The 18,898-nt window shown below is 36.6% G+C and overlaps 1 protein-coding gene across 2 annotated transcripts in view; it reads right to left on the reverse strand.

The window, feature by feature from the left end:
- Positions 1 to 18,373, reverse strand: part of LOC148877157 (Protein kinase family protein) — a 32,717-nt gene extending 14,344 nt beyond the window's left edge. The window contains exons 1-5 of one of the 2 annotated variants that reach the window (XM_088982017.1): positions 17,221 to 18,373; positions 15,835 to 16,009; positions 14,830 to 14,913; positions 4,820 to 5,061; positions 1 to 235 (exon numbers count right to left, since the gene is read on the reverse strand). In XM_088982017.1, coding sequence (XP_088838143.1) covers positions 1 to 235; positions 4,820 to 5,061; positions 14,830 to 14,913; positions 15,835 to 16,009; positions 17,221 to 17,435 — 951 coding nt within the window. In that variant the 5' untranslated portion in view covers positions 17,436 to 18,373. The remainder of the gene's footprint in view (positions 236 to 4,819; positions 5,062 to 14,829; positions 14,914 to 15,834; positions 16,010 to 17,220) is intronic. The other variant, XM_088982009.1, reaches the window with a different exon arrangement.
- Positions 18,374 to 18,898: the final 525 nt, after the last annotated feature.

The following is an 18,898-nucleotide window of genomic DNA, read 5'->3' on the forward strand; positions in this document are numbered from 1 at the left end:
CAGTACACGTCGATTGCGTTTCCACTGTTGTAACTGTTCTTTTGGCATCAACCAAGGTGCTCTATCACACACAAAATGTCCTCCAGTTTCAGTTTTTGTGGATTCTTGTAAGCTGACTGCCTCATTTTCCAAAAAAAATGATGAATATTTAAAGTCTAGGGGTTTGCACAAGCCGAAATCTGAGAGTTTCACATGTCCATTTTTGTCCAGTAACAAATTGTCTGGCTTTATGTCTCTGCAGGCAGGAAAAAATGGGAGTTTAAATTCGAAGTCTATTAGAAATATTTGCTCAATTTCGAAAAGGCTAAAGATAAAGCTTTAGGTTTGAAGAAATATGATTAAAATAAAAGCAACATGAGAAATCACCAACAGTGTTGTGGATCAACATAACATCAATAACCATCAGACAATAATGTGGCAGCAAAGGAAAATCCAGGATCATATGAATATTATAGTTTATTGGCATACCTTTATAGGATCTATAATCCATATTCAAAACTGGGAAAATTGGATAATCTTCATTGTTCTGTAATTTTTTCCAGTGGAGGGTTGTGAGTGTGAGCTGAAGGAACCTTTTTTTTTTTTTTGAACTTTTAGTCTATTCATCTTATATGGAGGAAATATTTGCTCTTTCATAGGGATTTATATTTAAAACCTTGTTCACTTATTTTCTGAAGTATTGGATTTGTACTTCTCAAAAAGGCATAATTGTATCAAAATTATATCCAAATATTGTACAACTGTTACTAGGTCAACTCTCAACAAGGTTCAAAGTTTCGATATCGAAACATATCGTAGTGCGTCGTATGATGCGTTGGTTTTCACAGTCATCAATATGCTGAAAAATGAGAGTTAGGTAAATAAGTGTTTTAACTATTAATAATTGATTTGACATGCCTTCTGACATTGTCAGATCAAAAAGTTAAACAAAAAGTATCAACAGAGACAAACTCTCGATAAATCAATTTTGTGCATTGAGATGGCTAAAACATGTTTTGTGGATTTTGTGTGTTTTATTCAGATTTTTTTTTTTATGATTTTGGAGGAACATGAAGTTAACTTCTTTTATATGAATTTGTTTCATGTGTTTTATTTTCAGGTTTAACTTGTTTGGAAAAGGTGTTAGAAATAAGGAGATTCAAGCTTTAATTTTTATTTAAATATGTCTGCTTAATTCTTTTCTTTTCTTATTCACAAATCACAATAAAAATTTCTTTTGACTTTTGAATAAACATGTTTTTTTTTTTGTATAGAAACAACCAAACAACCAGGAACATATTAAACAACCTTAAAGGTTGTTGAAGAAACAAGAATATTTGACTTAAGAAGCTAAGATTGTTGCAGTTCTGCAGATGATGAACCAACTGAAAATAGGCTTATTGTTGGAGGGAGTGAATGTGATATGACATTGCCATGTAGAGAATTCAAATATTTCTATGCACTTGAGAGATGTGATTGTTGATTGAATTCGATATTATTTGTTCATTTCTAATTGTTTGTAAGAACAAATGGAATTAAAGTGGAATGTGAAACAGTTTCTTTGTAGGAATTAAAATGAATTATGTTCATTTGAGCAGTTTTTAAGATTTAAGAATGTGAAACGGTTTCTTTGTAGGTGGTGAACATGTGTTCTAAAACGTAAAAGAAAACCATAGTGAAATCTTTAATAAAAAAGAACAATAAAATAAATCATTTTGTTAGGTAGGGCTTTAGGCTTTTTATAAGGGTCGGGCTCGGGCTCGGGCTTGAAAAAATTCTGTTAATCAAGAGTGAAAGCCCAGCCCGGCCCAGCCCATGGACAAGTCTAATTGTGAGTCATGTGAATTGTCAAAGCATTGTAAAAACTCTTATTCTGCAAGTAATAAAAGATCTACAATTCCTTTCATATTGTTCACTCTGATGTGTGGAGGCCATACCATTTACCTTACATGGGTGGTTATAAATATTGTATTCTACTTATTGATGATTTTTCTCGTTACACATGGCTTTATCTTATGGGTTCCCATGATAAAGTACCCAAACTTGTAAAACAGTTTCATGAATTTGTGCTTACCCAATTTGGTACTCACATCAAGATATTTCAATTAGATAATGCTAAGGAATATTTTGAGAAGTATCTTGTTTCATACTTTGCAAAGTTTAGGGTTATACATCAAAGTTCTAATCCTCGTACTCTAGAACAAAGTGGGGTAGTAGAGGGAAAGAACTAACATATTGTTAAAGTAGCCAAGAGAATCCTTTTTGCTTCTCATGTTCTAAAGAGATTTTGGGGTGATGTAGTGATGACAACTACCTACCTTAATAACCGCATGCCTTCTCAAGTCTCGGCGTTCAAATCTCCCTTTGTTGTCTTGTTTCTTGATAGTGAATCGTTTCCTATTCCTTTGTGTGTCTTTGGGTGCATGTGTTATGTTCATGTCCCTAACTTTCAGAGACCTGAGTTTGAACCCCAAAGCCAGAAGTGTATTTTCTTAGGGTATGCCTCCACACAAAAGGGCTATTGTTGTTTTTATCCCACTAGTGGAACTCGTTTTGTCTCTATGGATTTTACCTTTGCAAAGTCGCTTCCATTTTATGCTTATTCTTCTGAGGGGGAGCATTATGTTGAACTATTTTCTTCACCAATTCCTCTACCTTCTCCTATTGATCTTGAGGTTAAGTCACTTGTGGTTCCTTTTGTTCTAGTGGCAGAGCCTTCTTTTCCCAGTTTTACCATTCCTGCTCCTCCTTCTCCTACTAGTCCTCCAATTTTCATTACTCATCCTATTGTTTAATGGTGGTGCCAGAGAAAAAGGCTACGGCATGATCAGGTTGTTCCCTCATCTACAGTTGAGCCTCAAACACTCTCAACCCCTAAAGGGATGACAGGTTCTTCACCGCCTACTCCAAAACCTCCCTTCCCAAACTTGGACTTACCTATTGTTGTAAAAAAATGTGAGGAAATGTATAGCAGATTGTATTTCCTGAGAGATGAAAGTATCATCTTTAGACCTAGCAACTTCAATTCCCAGGAAATATTTCAGTTCTCCTAAATCCTTAATTTCAAATTCTGAGTTAAGGAATGTCTTGAGTGCCTGAACTTCCTCTATATCACTCTCTATAACGACAGTATCATCAACATAAACAATGAGGAAGGTAACCTAAGGGCTTATCCTCTTCACAAACAGGGTATGGTCGAACTGTGTTCATGTATAGCCAAACTCAACATGTGCAGCTTTGAATCTATCAAACCAAGCTTGTGGGTATTGCTTGAGGCCATAAAGAGATTTCTTCAACTTGCATACCTTGTCCCACATTTCCTTACCATACATATCCGGTGGAAGTGACATATAAACCTTTTCAGTCAAATCTCCATTTAAGAAAGCAATCTTCACATCAAATTGATATAAGGGCCAGTCATAACTCACTGCGAAGGATAACAAAATCTTACTATGGTCATTTTTGCAACTGGTGAGAAAGCCTCCATATAATCAGCTCCATATACTTAAGTATAACCCTTGGCTACTAGTCGAGCGCTATACCTCTCAATGGAGCCATCAACGTGATACTTGATAATGAACACCCACTTACATCCCATTGGTTCCTTCTTATGAGGCAAATCTACAATATCCTAGGTATGGTTTTTATGAAGTGCTTCTGTTTTAGTTCTCATAGCCTCCCTCCATTTTGGCTTAGACAAGACTTTGTAACTGACTTGAGTATAGGTTGGGAAGAAATGGGGGCTAAGAAAGAATAAAAGATGGGGATAACAAATTGTAAGATAGGATGGTGAGCTTTTGGCAGAAAGGAAGTGTTCCAGAGACTTTTAGGGAAGTTGCTATACCTTTGCATGACACGACCAGATATCTCATATGCTATTAGTGTATGCAAGCCCCTAAAAACACACATATGGCTGCTGCAGAACAAGTTTTGTGTTACTCGAAGGGAACTCTAGGAAAGGGTATCCTCTTCTCTAAGCATGGACACATGAAGCTAGAGGCTTACATGGATGCCGATTGGGTTGGTAGTATTGATGATAGAAGATCTGCATTGAGTTATTGTGCCTTGGTTACAGGGAACATTGTCTCCTAGAGGAATAAGAAACAGACAATAGTAGCTACGTCTTCAGCTAAGGTAGAGTGCAAGACAAAACATATTGAAGTTAACTGGCATTTTATAAGAAAAAGGGTAGCTTCCAGAGAAGTTTGCCTTCCTTTTATTGCCTCGGAGCAGCAGTTAGCAGATGTTCTGACTAAGGGTGTCCCCAAGGCAAAGTTACAACATTGTATAAGCAAAACGGGCATGATTGATTTCTATGCTCAGATTGAGGGGGTGTGTAGAGATTATGAACCGAATGAACCTTATTTTCTTTGTTTTTCTTTAAGTTATGTCTATGACTTGTGTTAGCAGGTAGTGGCCCTTAGTTATGGGCTTGTTTTCTCTTCTTCTATTGTTTTTTATTGTTGTCTTTAGTGATGAATGCCCTACTAAGGGCACTCATGTAATTGTCCTTACTTTTTACAACAAAAGAATAAAGAAATCATTGGGGGCTGAAAAGAGGTTTTGAACTACTCTCTCTTCTTATTTTCTTCTATCTTCTTCCTCCATCACTTCTCTCTCTTCAATCTCCTTCTTTTCTCCTGTTTCTTTTCTTTTAATTCAAATAATTGCAAGTGTGATTTACAACTAACTATTGGCAAGCATAGACAAATCTATTTGCAATTAAAAACATCTAGAAACTAAATACCCAAAAAAAAAGAAATTAAAAACATCTAGAAACTATGATGTTAATACCTACACCTTGTGTAATATTAGATCATGTACAGATCAATCACAATACCTATGAACATAGTTATGCTGGTGAATTGAATGAATTGCTAGAATGCTCTCTGCTATGTAAAACCGTGAAACATCTTCAGAAAGAACATCCTTTCTCATCAGAAGAGTCATAAAGTCACCACCAGGTAAATATTCCATTATAAGGTACAAGAAATCTGAGTCCTGGAATGAATAAAAAAGTTTTACAATGCACCGGCTATCAACTTCAGCAAGCAAGTTCCTCTCAGATCTAACATGCTCAACCTGAAATATAGAAGGATATGAGTAAAATGATTGATTAAAATATTGTAACGTAGAAAAACAAATTAAAACTGACAATCTTTTAAGTATTCATTTATCATTTTGCACTTGTAACTAAGACTTGAAAAATGGCTATTCTCACATCTATGAAACCTATGACACTAATCTATTTTTTTTTCAGTAACAGCACAAAATTTAAAAGAAACTATTGCACTTACTAATCTTGGTTTACATACACAAAAAGATATAATACCTCTTTTTACTGGTAAGATACAACTGGGAACACAATATCATGTTTGTAATATAACATCTCAATGAACAGGGCTACAGCCTACAGATCAAGACATTAAGAGAAGACTTAATACTCTTTCAAGTTTGAACTATACATTAGTTGCTAAAATTACCAATATAATGTTATGAACTTACAAAATAAAAATAAATGTCATAAAACACTATTAGTTTTTGATGATATCCTGCAAATCCAACGATGTGCATGCATGGTATGCTAAAATTGCTTGTTAACAAATTATCACTCCTACAGTGCTTTTTCTGTTGTCATTCTGTAAAGTTTAGTGCTGATAATGTTTTTCATGCACAAAAATTATATAACTATAGCTTCAGAAACAAGCTTCTCACTTTCATCAAGTGAATTGATACCGATGCCAAGATAAGTAGGCCATGTGATTTCAAAATAGGATTCTCAAAGAGAAAGGAATGGCATGTACATTGCAACTTAATTCAACTCTATATTTTCTACACTGGGGACCAGTATGAAAATAAAAACTAAGATACAAGCATCAAAATGGATTCAAGTCTTAAAGCCGCAACTTTCTGCTAAGTGTCAGAGGATAGGTCCATATCCAGACCACCCCCCTCTACACAGAAAATAGCCTGGAGTCTCTGGACAACACACTATCAGATTCAACCAGGTTTAAACAAAAACAACCTCAGGGCAAGGTGACATCCATAACCAATTCTAAACAATGGTCTTTACTAAGTAGTCTTATTTATTACTTTCTATACAATAAGCAGTTCAGTCCAACCCAATAGGGTTGCCTGGCTACCAAAATCCTATCCTATAGACTGGGATGATCCAGTTCACATGTGTGAAGAACAGCAAAGGACATGTTCCCAGATTAAACAGTTCAACTAGCAGAGATGACAAAAACTGTTATAGAAAATTAATATTATATAAGTCATGCATTTCTGTAGAGAACACTGATGTGGACCCCACTGATGTGGTCCCCATAGCATTCGTTCGTATGGCGGCAATATTTCTGTTAGATATGTCAGTGTTAGTTGGTAGTTATTTCAGCTTTATTATTATTTATTTCTTATTCTATTTGCCATGTAAGCAATAAGGGCAATTCAGCCCTTTACAGTTATATAAATACTAAGAGTAGGTCGGCAGAAATCATAATCTTCCCTCTCTTTTTCTGAAACTCTCTTCGTATACTTCTTCTCTTCCTCTCTTCTCTTCTTCTTCTCTTCAATTTTTCATCCTTTTTTTCTTTTAAATTCAATATTGATTGTAGTCTGATTAGGCCGACTGCATGAGAACCTCCTAGGTTTGGAAGTTTTTCAACAAGGAAGGAGGATCTGCTGATTCTTGGAGGTTACTGTTAGTGTGCGGCTGCTACTAAAGAGATTGTAAAAGTCTGGGTTCCAGTAGTCGAGAAGAATCAGAAGAAGCTTCGGATCCTCAAGATTAGGGTTTTGCATCAACCAGAAGGTGGCGGCTAGAGATTTTTTCATAAAGTAAGCTTTTTTCTTGTGATTGACTTTAGAAAAGATCATCTTGGTTTAGTCTGAGAGGTGCGGCTGGAAAATCTGTGTTTTCTTTAGGATTTTGAGAGAAAACCCTAAAATTCAGAATTGTTATCTGTTTCAAATCAGAATTTGAACTGGTTTCATTCAGAACTCCGTTTTCTGTGTTCTTCGGAAGACCTAGGCCTGTTGTTATCAGTTGTTTGGGTGTTGTTTCTCCTATTACAATAATTAAAAAAGAGTTTTTTATTAATTCTTGATCAAGAATGGAGTTCAAGAGTCAAGGGGAAGGTGTTTTTGGGACTAGAAATTCTAGCAACATGTCTGAGAATACCTTTCAGATTACAATAGTTAAGTTTGATGGATCAAACTACCTAGAATGGGCTCAATCGGCCATGATGGCCATTGAGGGTAGGGGAAAATTGAGCTACTTGTTAGGAGATGTGAAAGAACCAACTAAGGAGAACCAAACCTATACCAAATGGGTTTAGGAGAACTATTTGGTTATGACATGGCTGTGCAACTCTATGCAGCCACATATCAGCCGGAACTATTTGTGGACAAAAACAGCTAAGGAAATCTGAGATGTCATGAAAGAGACCTACTCCCAACCCCTTAATGTTGCTAGGGCTTATGAACTGAAATGTGAGGTTAATAACCTTAAGCAAGGAGAGAAATCAGTCTCGGTTTACTTCTCTACACTAAAATCCTTGTGGCATGAAATTGACCACCTAGAAACACTTGAGTGGGAAAGCCAGAAGGATGCACAGACTCATAGAATGCAGGTTGAGACTAATAGGGTTTTTGAGTTCCTAACTGGTCTAAATCCTGAGTATGATATTATGAGACAACAACTACTGACAAGAGACAACGTGATCCTATCACAAGCCTACTCCTTAGTGCATAGTGAAGAGACTAGGAGAAAGGTTATGATGCAGCACTAGCCCTTCCCACCAGCCTTGGTAGCAGTCAAACCTAAGTCTAGGGGTGATACAAAGAGGGATATAAAGAAAGAAAACAAGCGGGATCTAGTTATGTGAACATTGCAAGAAACCCAAGCATACTAAAGACACCTGTTGGAAGTTGCACCCTCATTTAGACCCAACAAAACTCAAGAACAAAAGGGGTAATGCTAATATGGTTGTTAATACTGATTGTACCTCCTCATTGGGCACAAAAGGCACACCTCTAGACACCCTAGCTGCTTTCCGGGCTGCCCTGACTCAATTGAAAAAGGAAGGTGGCAATTCAGCTCAATCATCTCAGCCGTCATCAGCTTTTTCTCATTTAGGTACTCGGGCCTCAACTTATCATGCTTCAACTCCAGGTAACACTGAACATTGTTGGGTAATAGACTTGGGTGCATCTAACCATATGACTGGCTTGCCATCACTGTTCACTACCTATCACTTATCTTCTGATAGAGATAAAGTGTCCATTGTTGATGGTTCCCTTGTTCCAATTTTTGGCAAGGGAGACATCAGATTGTCTAATGCCATCTCCTTATCTTCAGTTCTGCATGTTCCTAAGCTTAATACTAATTTGCTTTCAATCAATAGCATTACAAAATATCAGAATTGTTCAGTAACTTTTTTCCCTAACCGATGTGTTTTTCAGGACTTGGAGACAAGGAAGGTGATTGGGACTGGTCGTGAGACGAATGGGATCTATCTACTTGGAGAGAGTTCATATTGGGAAGATAGTGAAGATAGGGAGTCTTTTGTTTCTCAGTCTGTTAGTCAGGTTATGTTTTGGCATAATCAGTTGGGTCATTTATCTTTTTGGTCTTTGAAGAGTTTGTTTCCTGATTTATTTAAGTCTGTTCAGATGTCCAGTTTGAAATGTGAGAGTTGTGAGCTTGCAAAGCATTGTAGAACATCTTATTCATTGAGTAATAAAAGAAGTAATAATCCTTTTGATATTATGCATACCGATTTGGGGTCCTTACCACATCACAGTTATGGAGGGGTACGGATATTTCTTGTTGTTTGTTGATGACTATACCCATTTTTCTTGGGTTTACCTTATGCATTCTCAATATGAGGTTCCTACTTTGACCTGGATCTTTCATCAGATGATTTTAACCCAATTTGGGATCAAAATCAAAATCTTCATATCTGATAATGTGAAAGAATACTTTGCCAACCAATTAGCCTCTTATTTGCTTGACCATGGGATTATTCATCAAAATACTTGTCCTCATTCACCACAGCAGAATGGGGTTGCTGAGAGGAAGAATAGGCACATATTGGAGGTGGCCAGAAGCATCATGTTTAACTCCAATGTGCCTATTCGTTTCTAGGGAGATGCTATTCTTACAGTAGTGTATCTCATTAACCAAGTTCCTTCACGGGTTCTTGACATGAAGCCTCCATTTACACTCATATACCCTGATAAAGACTTGTTTATTGTTCCCCTTAAAACCTTTGGTTGTACTTGCTTTGCTCAGATTCTTGGACCTTATCGTTCCAAATTTGATCCTAAGGCCTCCAAATGTATTTTTCTCGATTATGCACATACTCAAAAGGGATATTGCTGCTATGAACCCACTTCTAGGAGAAGATTTGTCTCTATGGATGTCACTTTCTTCGATGATGTACCCTATTATCCTAAGGTTTCTCCTCAGGGGGAGAGTAGTGAGTGTGGGGTTAACTCATCAGAAGTTCCTTTACCTATTCCATTGAGTGATGAGGGATGTAATAGGGAGGGGTGTCAGAGGTGTCAGGATTTGAGAGTCTATCACAGGCGGTGGAGGCAGGTTGATTTCAGTCATCAGTAGTCCAGGCCGGCCCCAGTTCCTTCTGTGGATCCAGATCCATATACTACAGTCCCTTTATCAAATCCAGGTTCCACTGAGATACCTTCCACTGTTGAGCCTTTACCTCCTTTGGATGACCTTGACCTTCCCATTGCGGTCCGTAAAGGCAAACGGCATTGCACCGCATCCACAACCCATTGCATTTCCTAGTTCTTGTCCTATGATCACCTGTCCCCCTCTTACAGGTCCTTCCTCACATCTATTGGTGATATTCCTATCTCCAGAACAGTGCAGGAGGCTTTATTAGTTCCTGAGTGGAAAGATGCAATGAAGGTTGAAATGGATGCTCTTCTGAGGAATAATACTTAAAAGCTAGTAGACAAACCTAAAGGGAAGAAACCGGTTGAATGTAGATGGGTATTTATTGTGGAACATAATGTCGATGGTTTCATTGAAAGCTATAAGGCTAGATTAGTTGCAAAGGGATTTACTCAGACTTATGGTATAGACTACTTGGAGATTTTTACTCCAATAGCAAAGACGACCACTATGAGGGTTTTGTCCCTTGCAGCCAGTTACTCTTGGCCCTTGTTCCAGATGGATATTAAAAATGCCTTCCTCAATGAAGATTTGCAAGAAGAAGTCTACATATAGTTGCCTCCTAGATTTTATGATGCAGAAACAAGAAAGAAGGTTTGCCGGTTGAATAAAGCCTTGTATGGACTCAAACAGTCCCCCAGAGCTTGGTTTGATAGATTCAAACAAGCCCTTGGCAAATTTGGCTATGTACAAGCCCAGTCAAACCATACATTGTTCATTAAGAGATGGATTCTTCCTTGACCTTGCTTGTTATATATGTGGATGATATTGTAGTGACAATAAATGATAACGGTGAGATTGAGTCTCTCAAACAACTCTTTCATCAAGAATTTGAAGTAAAAGATCTAGGAGAGCTACAATACTTCTTGGGTATTGAAGTAGCTAGATCTAAACATGGGATTTTTGTTTCTCAAAGAAAGTATGTTCTAGATTTGTTGGAAGAAACTGAAAAGTTAGGTGTTAAGCTTGCAGATACACCTATTGAACAGAATCACAAGATCAGTGTAGAGGGTGGAGAGCCACTTGAAGATAAAGCTATATTCTAACAGTTAATTGGAAAACTCCTCTATCTTTGTCTCACATGACTTGATAGCAGTTATGCGGTCAGTGTTGTCAGTCAGTATATGCACTCTCCTAGGACTACTCACTTACTTGCTATTGAGAGGATATTAGCATATTTGAAGAGGTGCCCAGGTAGAGGTATACTATTCAAGAATAATAATCACATGAAAATAGAGGTTTATACAGATGTTGATTGAGCTAGGAGTGTTGATGATAGAAGGTCTATCTCTGGATATTGTGCTTTTATAGGAGGTAACCTAGTCTCCTGGAGGAGTAAGAAGTAGAGTGTTGTTTCTCGTTCTAGTGCAAAAGCTGAATACAGGTCTAGGGCCTATGGTGTGGCTGAAATTCTATGGTTGAGATCACTATTTGAGGAGTTGGGTATTGCTTATGAGAAGCTCTTAATGCTATAATGTGATAATCAGGCTGCTATTAATATAGCTCATAATCCGGTATAACATGACAGAACTAAGCATATTGAAGTAGACCGACATTTTGTCAGAGAAAGGGTTTCATCTCAAGAAGTGTGTCTTCCGTATATCACCTTCAACATGCAGCTTGCAGATCATCTCACCAAGGCGGTTCCGAGGAAGAAGTTAGAGGCAGATCTATGCAAGTTGGGAATGACAAATATCTATTCCCAACTTGAGGGGGAGTGTAGAGAACACTGATGTGGTCCCCATAGTGTCCGTTCGTATGGCAGCAATATTTCTGTTAGATATGACAGTGTTAGTTGGTAGTTATTTCAGCTTTATTATTAGTTATTTCTTATTCTATTTGCCATGTAAGCAATAAGGGCATTTCAGCCATTTTACAGTTATATAAATACTAAGAGTGGGTCAGCAGAAATCATAACCTTCCCTCTCTTTTTCTGAAACCCTCTTCGTGTACTTCTTCTCTTCCTCTCTCCTCTTCTTCTTCTCTTCAATTTTTCATCCTTTTTTTCATTTAAATTCAAGACTGATTGTAGTCTAGATCGACTACTATTTCTATCTCCTAGTTCTGCCAATCAGAAATGGCATGCACAAACATAGTTGACTAGAGGTAATAAAAATTCTTTTAGAAATATCAGACAAGTGATATGCTTCATATTTTTTGTTGGGGACTTGATGCAAGAGAAGAACTAACCAACCAACAGGTCAAACTGATGCAGCCTCCATAATAGATATTAATTATTAAGAAACACTTTAATTATTCTGTAATTAAGGTATGTTTGTTTCCAGTGCAAACTTGATTCAGATACAAATTTTCAGCCAGTTCAGTTTTGCATCTATTTGTATGTAATCATGATTTGTAATCCTATCTGATACAAAATTTGTATTCCTTGTCTCATTTGCACTCACTGGCAATGAAAATTCTGCATATCAAAAACCGATGCAAAATTTGCACCACCATCCTCCCAATGTTTTTCAAAAGTGCAAGGCGAAAAAAAAAAAAAAGCACAATGGCCATTTTGTGCCTGAGGTGCAAGGCAAGGCGCGAGCCTTTTTGAAGCAAGGTGCAAAATTAAAAAAAAAATCAAAAAATGCATATTAATTAAAAAAATCAAATTTTAATTCTAAACTAAATGTTTTAAAAGACCAATTAACTCAAATTAAAATGCATAAGCATAACATAAACACATTCAATGTAAAAAATGCAAAAGTAAAATAAAAGACAGCATACAAAACATATTCAAGCATGTCAAACTTTGAATTTCTTTCTTTGTTTCCCAATTGCATTATTTCAAATAGCTAATGTGATGTTATACATCTTTCATTCCTAATCCTACAAGCCACCTTTGTACCAAGCCCCACGAGCCATGCCCAAACAAATACATGTTAAAGTGTTAAAGTCTTAAATTCTTAATCCCTAAAAAATGGCGTAATAATTTTAGTTTTCTTCTAAATAATTATTAATTCTAAAAATGATTTAATAATTCTACAAGCTACTCCGATTCGCTAGCACTCGCTCACCGAAGCTCTAAGAACCCCCTATTTGCTAATACTGTTTATTCATTTATCCTAATAAAAGATATTTTTAGAAGATAACTAAAATTATTTAATCATTTTTTGTAGGGATTAAGAGTTCAAGACTTTAACATGAACTTGCTTGAGTTTGCCTTGAGGGGCTTGGTTGAGGGCCTGGGGGCGGAGCCATCAGCCTGAGTGCTAGGCTTGAAAAATAGCAAAAAAGCATAATTTTCAAAAAGGCGCACACCTGGGCTGAAGCGCAAGGTGCACCAGGCACACGCCTAGGCATACTAGGTGTGCACATTTTGAAAGTTCTGAGTCTAGGGCCTAGGCGTGCCTTTTAAATCACTGCATCCTCCTACCCCAATGCTCTCTCATATAAAGTGGGGACTGCATCATCTTGCTTCCTACCTCGATCTCAAACAAATAAACCTCTCTTATCTCCATTACCTTTCATGTAAGGTGGGAACTACATCATTTTACTTCTCACACACAAGTAAGATAAAGTCAAATCTGATGCAAAAGCAAACCAGAATTTACACTCAGCCAATGCAAATAAAATTTGCACTACAAACAAACTGAACCTAAGGAGAAATAATACGGTTTATGTTGCGTATAAGAAAATTAAAAGTAAGAAGAACAATGAATCTTGCAGGACTTAGAACTAGAAAGAATTTTAGGTAATTCACTTATAACTCTTGAAGGCATTGCACCTCCAAAATGTTGGCATCTCGAAAACAAAGTATAAAGCTGAAAACATCAATTTTATTTTGTTAGTTCCTTTTGTAGAAAAATCATGAAAGTAAAGACCCCGACAATCTAAAACTTATACCCATAGATAAAAATACTTAGAACTGACTAAAACCTTTAAAAGAATTGTCAAAAATACACTTCTGACCTATTACAAATTTTACCCATGTTTCAAAAAAAATGAAACAATTTCCTATACCACAATCTGCCAAAACAAACCCTAAAGATTGTAAAACGTTTTCAAAAAAATAAATTCTAAATTTAATAAACTCTAAATAAAAAACTCGAACAACTCAAAGGTAGAGAATCTCAAACTTGTTTCCATAAATTGGTAACAATCTGTGTCCAATCATGAAGAAAACCAGCAATCTTAAACTTGTTGTATAAGTAATCAAATAACATTTATATGCTACAAAGTCCAGCTAAATAGGCATGTTTTGACACCTCAAATTTAGGTAACAAGTGCTGTGAATTCGACAGTTCTCTCTCTAGCTTCTGGGTGAGATCCAATAAATTGGCATATTACCTTGAATATTAGCACTAAAATCCCTGCATCAAGAATGTCCCTAAGAAAATTTTTACCCTGTGCATTTCCATGCGTTTTGATATTTTTCAGGAATCTAAATAAAACCAGGTAAAAAATGAATAGGTTACAACCACAGAATGCTAGCTACCAAGATGAGGTTTTGATATCTGCTCATGCGAGAGAGAGATTGTAGAAAGATATTAAAGCAAAGCACCAACCTGAACATCTTATACCTAGGATTCCATTAGGTAACTAGATATAATCGTCATGTTTCAAGTATTTTACAATTCCAAACTCTCAACCTGAGTTCAATGCTTATCTTTTCGTTTTCTGCTTTATTTATTTATATATTTATTTTTATCACTGGGGAGGGGGGAGATGGGGAGAGGCCAGTGGCATAATCACTCACAGTGACATAAATTGGCTAGGCCAAATGTGTATTGGAATGACATGGGAGATCTTAGAGTGGCAGGTTTCCTCAAAATCAGTGTTATTATACCATAAATGAGAAATTCAGATGTGCCTACCATTTTTCCAACTAAAGAAGTGCAGTTCTAAATATGAAATTTCAGGAGTTTAGAACAGAAAAGAGGAAATAGCTGCAATCAGCCAACCATATAGAGCTTCCAAATGAAAGTATTCTCCAACAGTAGTTTCCACATAGCAGATTCTGTTCTATACTATCACATCAATCGCTTTAATTGGGATATTAGCAATTTTCTTGAATGAATTTGGTCGAAGCTATTATGAGACAAGGAGATATAGTAAATGTATCTTCCTGTAAACGGCTTTCAAGGAATACTGCAGGAGTTGTAATAGTTAGAAGGTCATAATAATTTAGTTTGAGAATAATTTACCTGTCCACGACTGAGCATGTCTGATTTCTTCAACTTCTTCATGGCAAAAATTTCTCCAGTGCTTTTAGCACGACAAACCCTTACCTGCATTTTTCGACATTTGTCATCCTTGTGAATGAGAATGACTCAATCTGATCTTTCTATATTTGTGCTTTAAAGCTGTGTTCGATTTGAAACAAAAGTTAGGGAAAGGAAGGGAAAGGTAGGGAAACCTTTCCCTACCTTTTCTTTCAAACCAAATACAGCCTAAAGGGATCATCTAAGCCATGACACTGGAAACTCCTAAACAACCATGCAATTAAACTAGGAGAAACAGAATCTTAAAACTATAGATTCCTCTTCAGGTTTAGCAGTAAGTATAAATATGCACAAAAGAGTATGAGAATTTGAAAATGGCAATGGTAAGGATATGCAGGTAAGCTTCAGATATCAATAGGTGATGCCCCACTTGAAGGGGCAACATTTGCCCAACAAAAAACAGTTGAACAAAATACTTGGAATTTTATTAAAAAAAAAGCCAAAGTAAATTTTCATTTTACTATGTAAAATAGCTCTTTTGGTTGGGCAAGCCAGCTACTTAACCTCAGCTTTCACTAAACAAACAGAGAAGTGAATGAAATGAGAATCCAAAACCTATTTGAGTTAAATATACCATTCACCCAGGGAAAGATATACAGCCCAACTTTTTAATTATTTGTAGGCATTCAGCTTCAAATTGAAATCAAACATCTTGCTATACATCATTTATTGATTATTACAAATTGTCAAAATGGAGATGATTCATTTCAAGTTAATGATTTTTTTTCTTTTCAGAATAAATTCCAGGCCAGAACTTGACCCAAAGAGCTATTCATGCTCTTTTGTCATGCTTAACTCCATTATTTTTCTAGTTAAATGCATCATTCCATAAATTGCATCAAAAGAGAATGTTCAGAGGACCTACTATTATATCCAAAGGTGAAGCTAGAAGATAGTTCCAAATGTAGTTCTTTTTTTTACAAATACCTCACCAAATGCCCCTCTCCCAATTACTGTTAATTGCTCGAAGTCATCAATTCCCACTTTATGTCTTTGCAATCGCATATACTCAGTTTCTTTGCGTTCCAAATTCCTCAGCATCTCTTGTTGTTCTTCATTTGAAATTTGAGCTTCTTGTGCTCTCTTTTGAAGTGCCCAACGTCTGAAACAGATTTATATGAAATTATATTACCATTTATTCTGAGATAGGAAAGGTGAATGGTTGAGATCTTGAAAAGAATACAAGGACAAGTAAAATGGATGACATAGTCCAGGGTGTATAATTATGGCAAATAAAATCTTGTATAGTCCAGGATCTTATCTAGCTTCAGTTTTTCTATCCTAAATTATGAAAATAAAATGGTTAACAACTAATGTGCAAATAGAAGTTTGCTAGTAACATGTATAGTCCAGGATTTAAGCAAGTAGAAGTTTGCTAGTAACATGTATATAAATTCTCATCATCATCCAAGCCTTATCCCAACTATATGTGGTCGGCTACACCTGTTTCGCCAGATCATTCTGTTTAATGCCATATCCATTGTTAAATTATTGGTGCTTAAATCATTTCTTATACTTCTATTCATTTCCTTTTAGGCCTACCCCATACCCTTCTAGTCCATGGTTCAACTTGTAATAAACCAATTCTCCTCATGGGTGCTGCTGATGCGGTTGACTGTCTTCAATGCACATGACCAAACCATCTTAGTCTACTTTATCTCATTTTATCACATATTGGAGCTACTCCTAGGTTGCTTCGGATTACTTCATTAAAATCTTATCATGTCTAGTTTTTCCACTCATCCATCTCATTATATGCATTTCTGCCACACTCATGTCTATAAATTCTAATAAGCAAAAATAAAAGTCGCCAGACACAAGCCAAAACATGGACTTCAAGATATAAATTTTATTCAGAAAAAAAAATGCATATGAAACAAACGACTATATATACCAAACTCTATTCATAATCCATTAGTAACGGGTGCATTGAAATGCCACGTAAAAGTAAATCATCTCATTAAGTTTTTCAATAGAACTTGAGCCACAATGTTCTCATATAAATTGGAGCCATTTCTAGCTGTATCGAAAAACGAAAAGGAATTCATTTCTTGGAAGTTGAAATCCTGAAATGACCTCATTTACAGATTTTCTTAATAACTGGAAATGGCACCATTTTAGTGGTAAAATTGTTCTCTCAAATCAAATGAAATCAGAAACCATAACAAGATCATAAATTCGCCGTTTCAGATGGTGGTCTACAAAAGTGCAAACAACGAAAAAGATAAAAAGATAAATTCAGGTGAATTCAATTGTCACATTACTAAAACACTCTCTTACAGGTTTAAGCAGCTGGAAAGAATCGAACTGTACCTTTCTTTACGATCCTGAAGGCCTTGTAGATAATTCTTATAATGGTTCTCTATGAACTGCTTAGCAGCAGCAGCTTTCTGCCGAGTCACCGGCGAAGAAACAGAAATATCCGGAGAGGGGTCTGTTCTGAATTGTCCAACGCCACTACGATCGAGGCCCCGATCTTCCTTCAACTTCAAGGTCCCCAGCTTCATCCCGGTATCACCAGCCTCCATTTCAAACCAGAAGAAAAGAAACCTCCCTAAATCCAATCAGATCTATACTTCTGATAATAAAACGGTAACCCAATGAATCCAAGCTCGATAACTGCAAAGGAGTTCAAAGTACCTTCTCTATGTTCTGCTTTAGAAAAATCAAAGGTTTTTCAGGAATCCAATTGCGAAAACATGATGAGAATCTGACAGGTATTGAAACTTTCCAGGCTATCAGCACCTGTGATATATTATTTCCGATAACAGATCCAAATGGAACAGCACAGCAGAGAGAGAGGGGAGGGGTTATTTCTCACGAGTCTATTGAAGAAAACGATGGGGTTGAAGGAGAAAATGAACCGTCATTTATACGACTGTAACGCAAACTGTCTCTTTCGATTTATGTCTCGAATTCTTTTGTATTTTATTTCTTTTTTGGTTGGGAGAATGGAGTGAGACCGACGCCATTGTTTCCCTCGCGTTTACTGGATCCTCGGAAGGATCATTTTGTATTTATTTTGGAATTTAAAAATAAGAAAAGCGGGAACCAGATAGATAGACTGCTTTTATTTTCTTTTATACTATAGAATACGGATATAGAATTTAGAGATAGAGGACGGAAATGCTGCTGACTGTCGGCAGTATTCCAGACTCCCGGTCTAAAACCAAGAAAAGAGAAGAAACGAACGTTCGTAGAATGGATCGATTGATTTGAGACGTGGAGGTAGCAAAAAAAGGAAAAGTGAGCAACACCTGATCCAAGTGTAATGTTAGACGGCCGTAGGATTCGAAGAAGATATGTATTGATCTGAGCATTTGCAATTCGCTAGCTTTATTTGTGTTGGACTTCGGAGTTGGGCTTGGCCGCTTTTAGCCGGCCCTAAGGGCTGAGGCCGCTGAGGCTGTCGAGTTCCGAGTCTATACATTTGTTACAATTCACTTACTCTTGAGAGTTGAGATTCTATGATTATCTCACAAGAATAGAATAATAATAAATATTATCAATATTTCTATAGTTGATGGTTCTATCAGAAACTATTTTCTATGTTATATAAAAACGATTCTTAGCTGGACGTTAGCTATTTTCCAATCGCCATAAAAAAATATATACATATTGAAATTTTGTCTGGAAACTGCCATCTTGATAGTCCAAGCAAAAAAGTCATCGCCATCAATGTTGTCACGCTAACGCTCAGACCAGACTGGATAATCGGACCATCGAAACCGGGTATCACGATTTTGTAGTTGAATAGTTAAATGAATCTAATAAAATCTTTTTTTTTTCTGGTAGAGAATCTAACAAAATCAAATTCGATGATGGAACAGTTCATACGGTTGCAACTTGCAAATCGGATATGAAGGTTCTCCGGTCCACTGCACTGGAACTCGGCCCTTGGGCCCAGGCCAAGCCCATTCGAGTATACAAAAGCTAAAACGGTTCAACGTTCAGTCTGATTTCTGAATCGCTGTAGAAGATTCCCAACCAA

Source organism: Nelumbo lutea, chromosome 1, assembly GCF_056320005.1.
Source record: "Nelumbo lutea isolate HS-2025 chromosome 1, American lotus-T2T, whole genome shotgun sequence".
NCBI lineage: Eukaryota > Viridiplantae > Streptophyta > Magnoliopsida > Proteales > Nelumbonaceae > Nelumbo > Nelumbo lutea.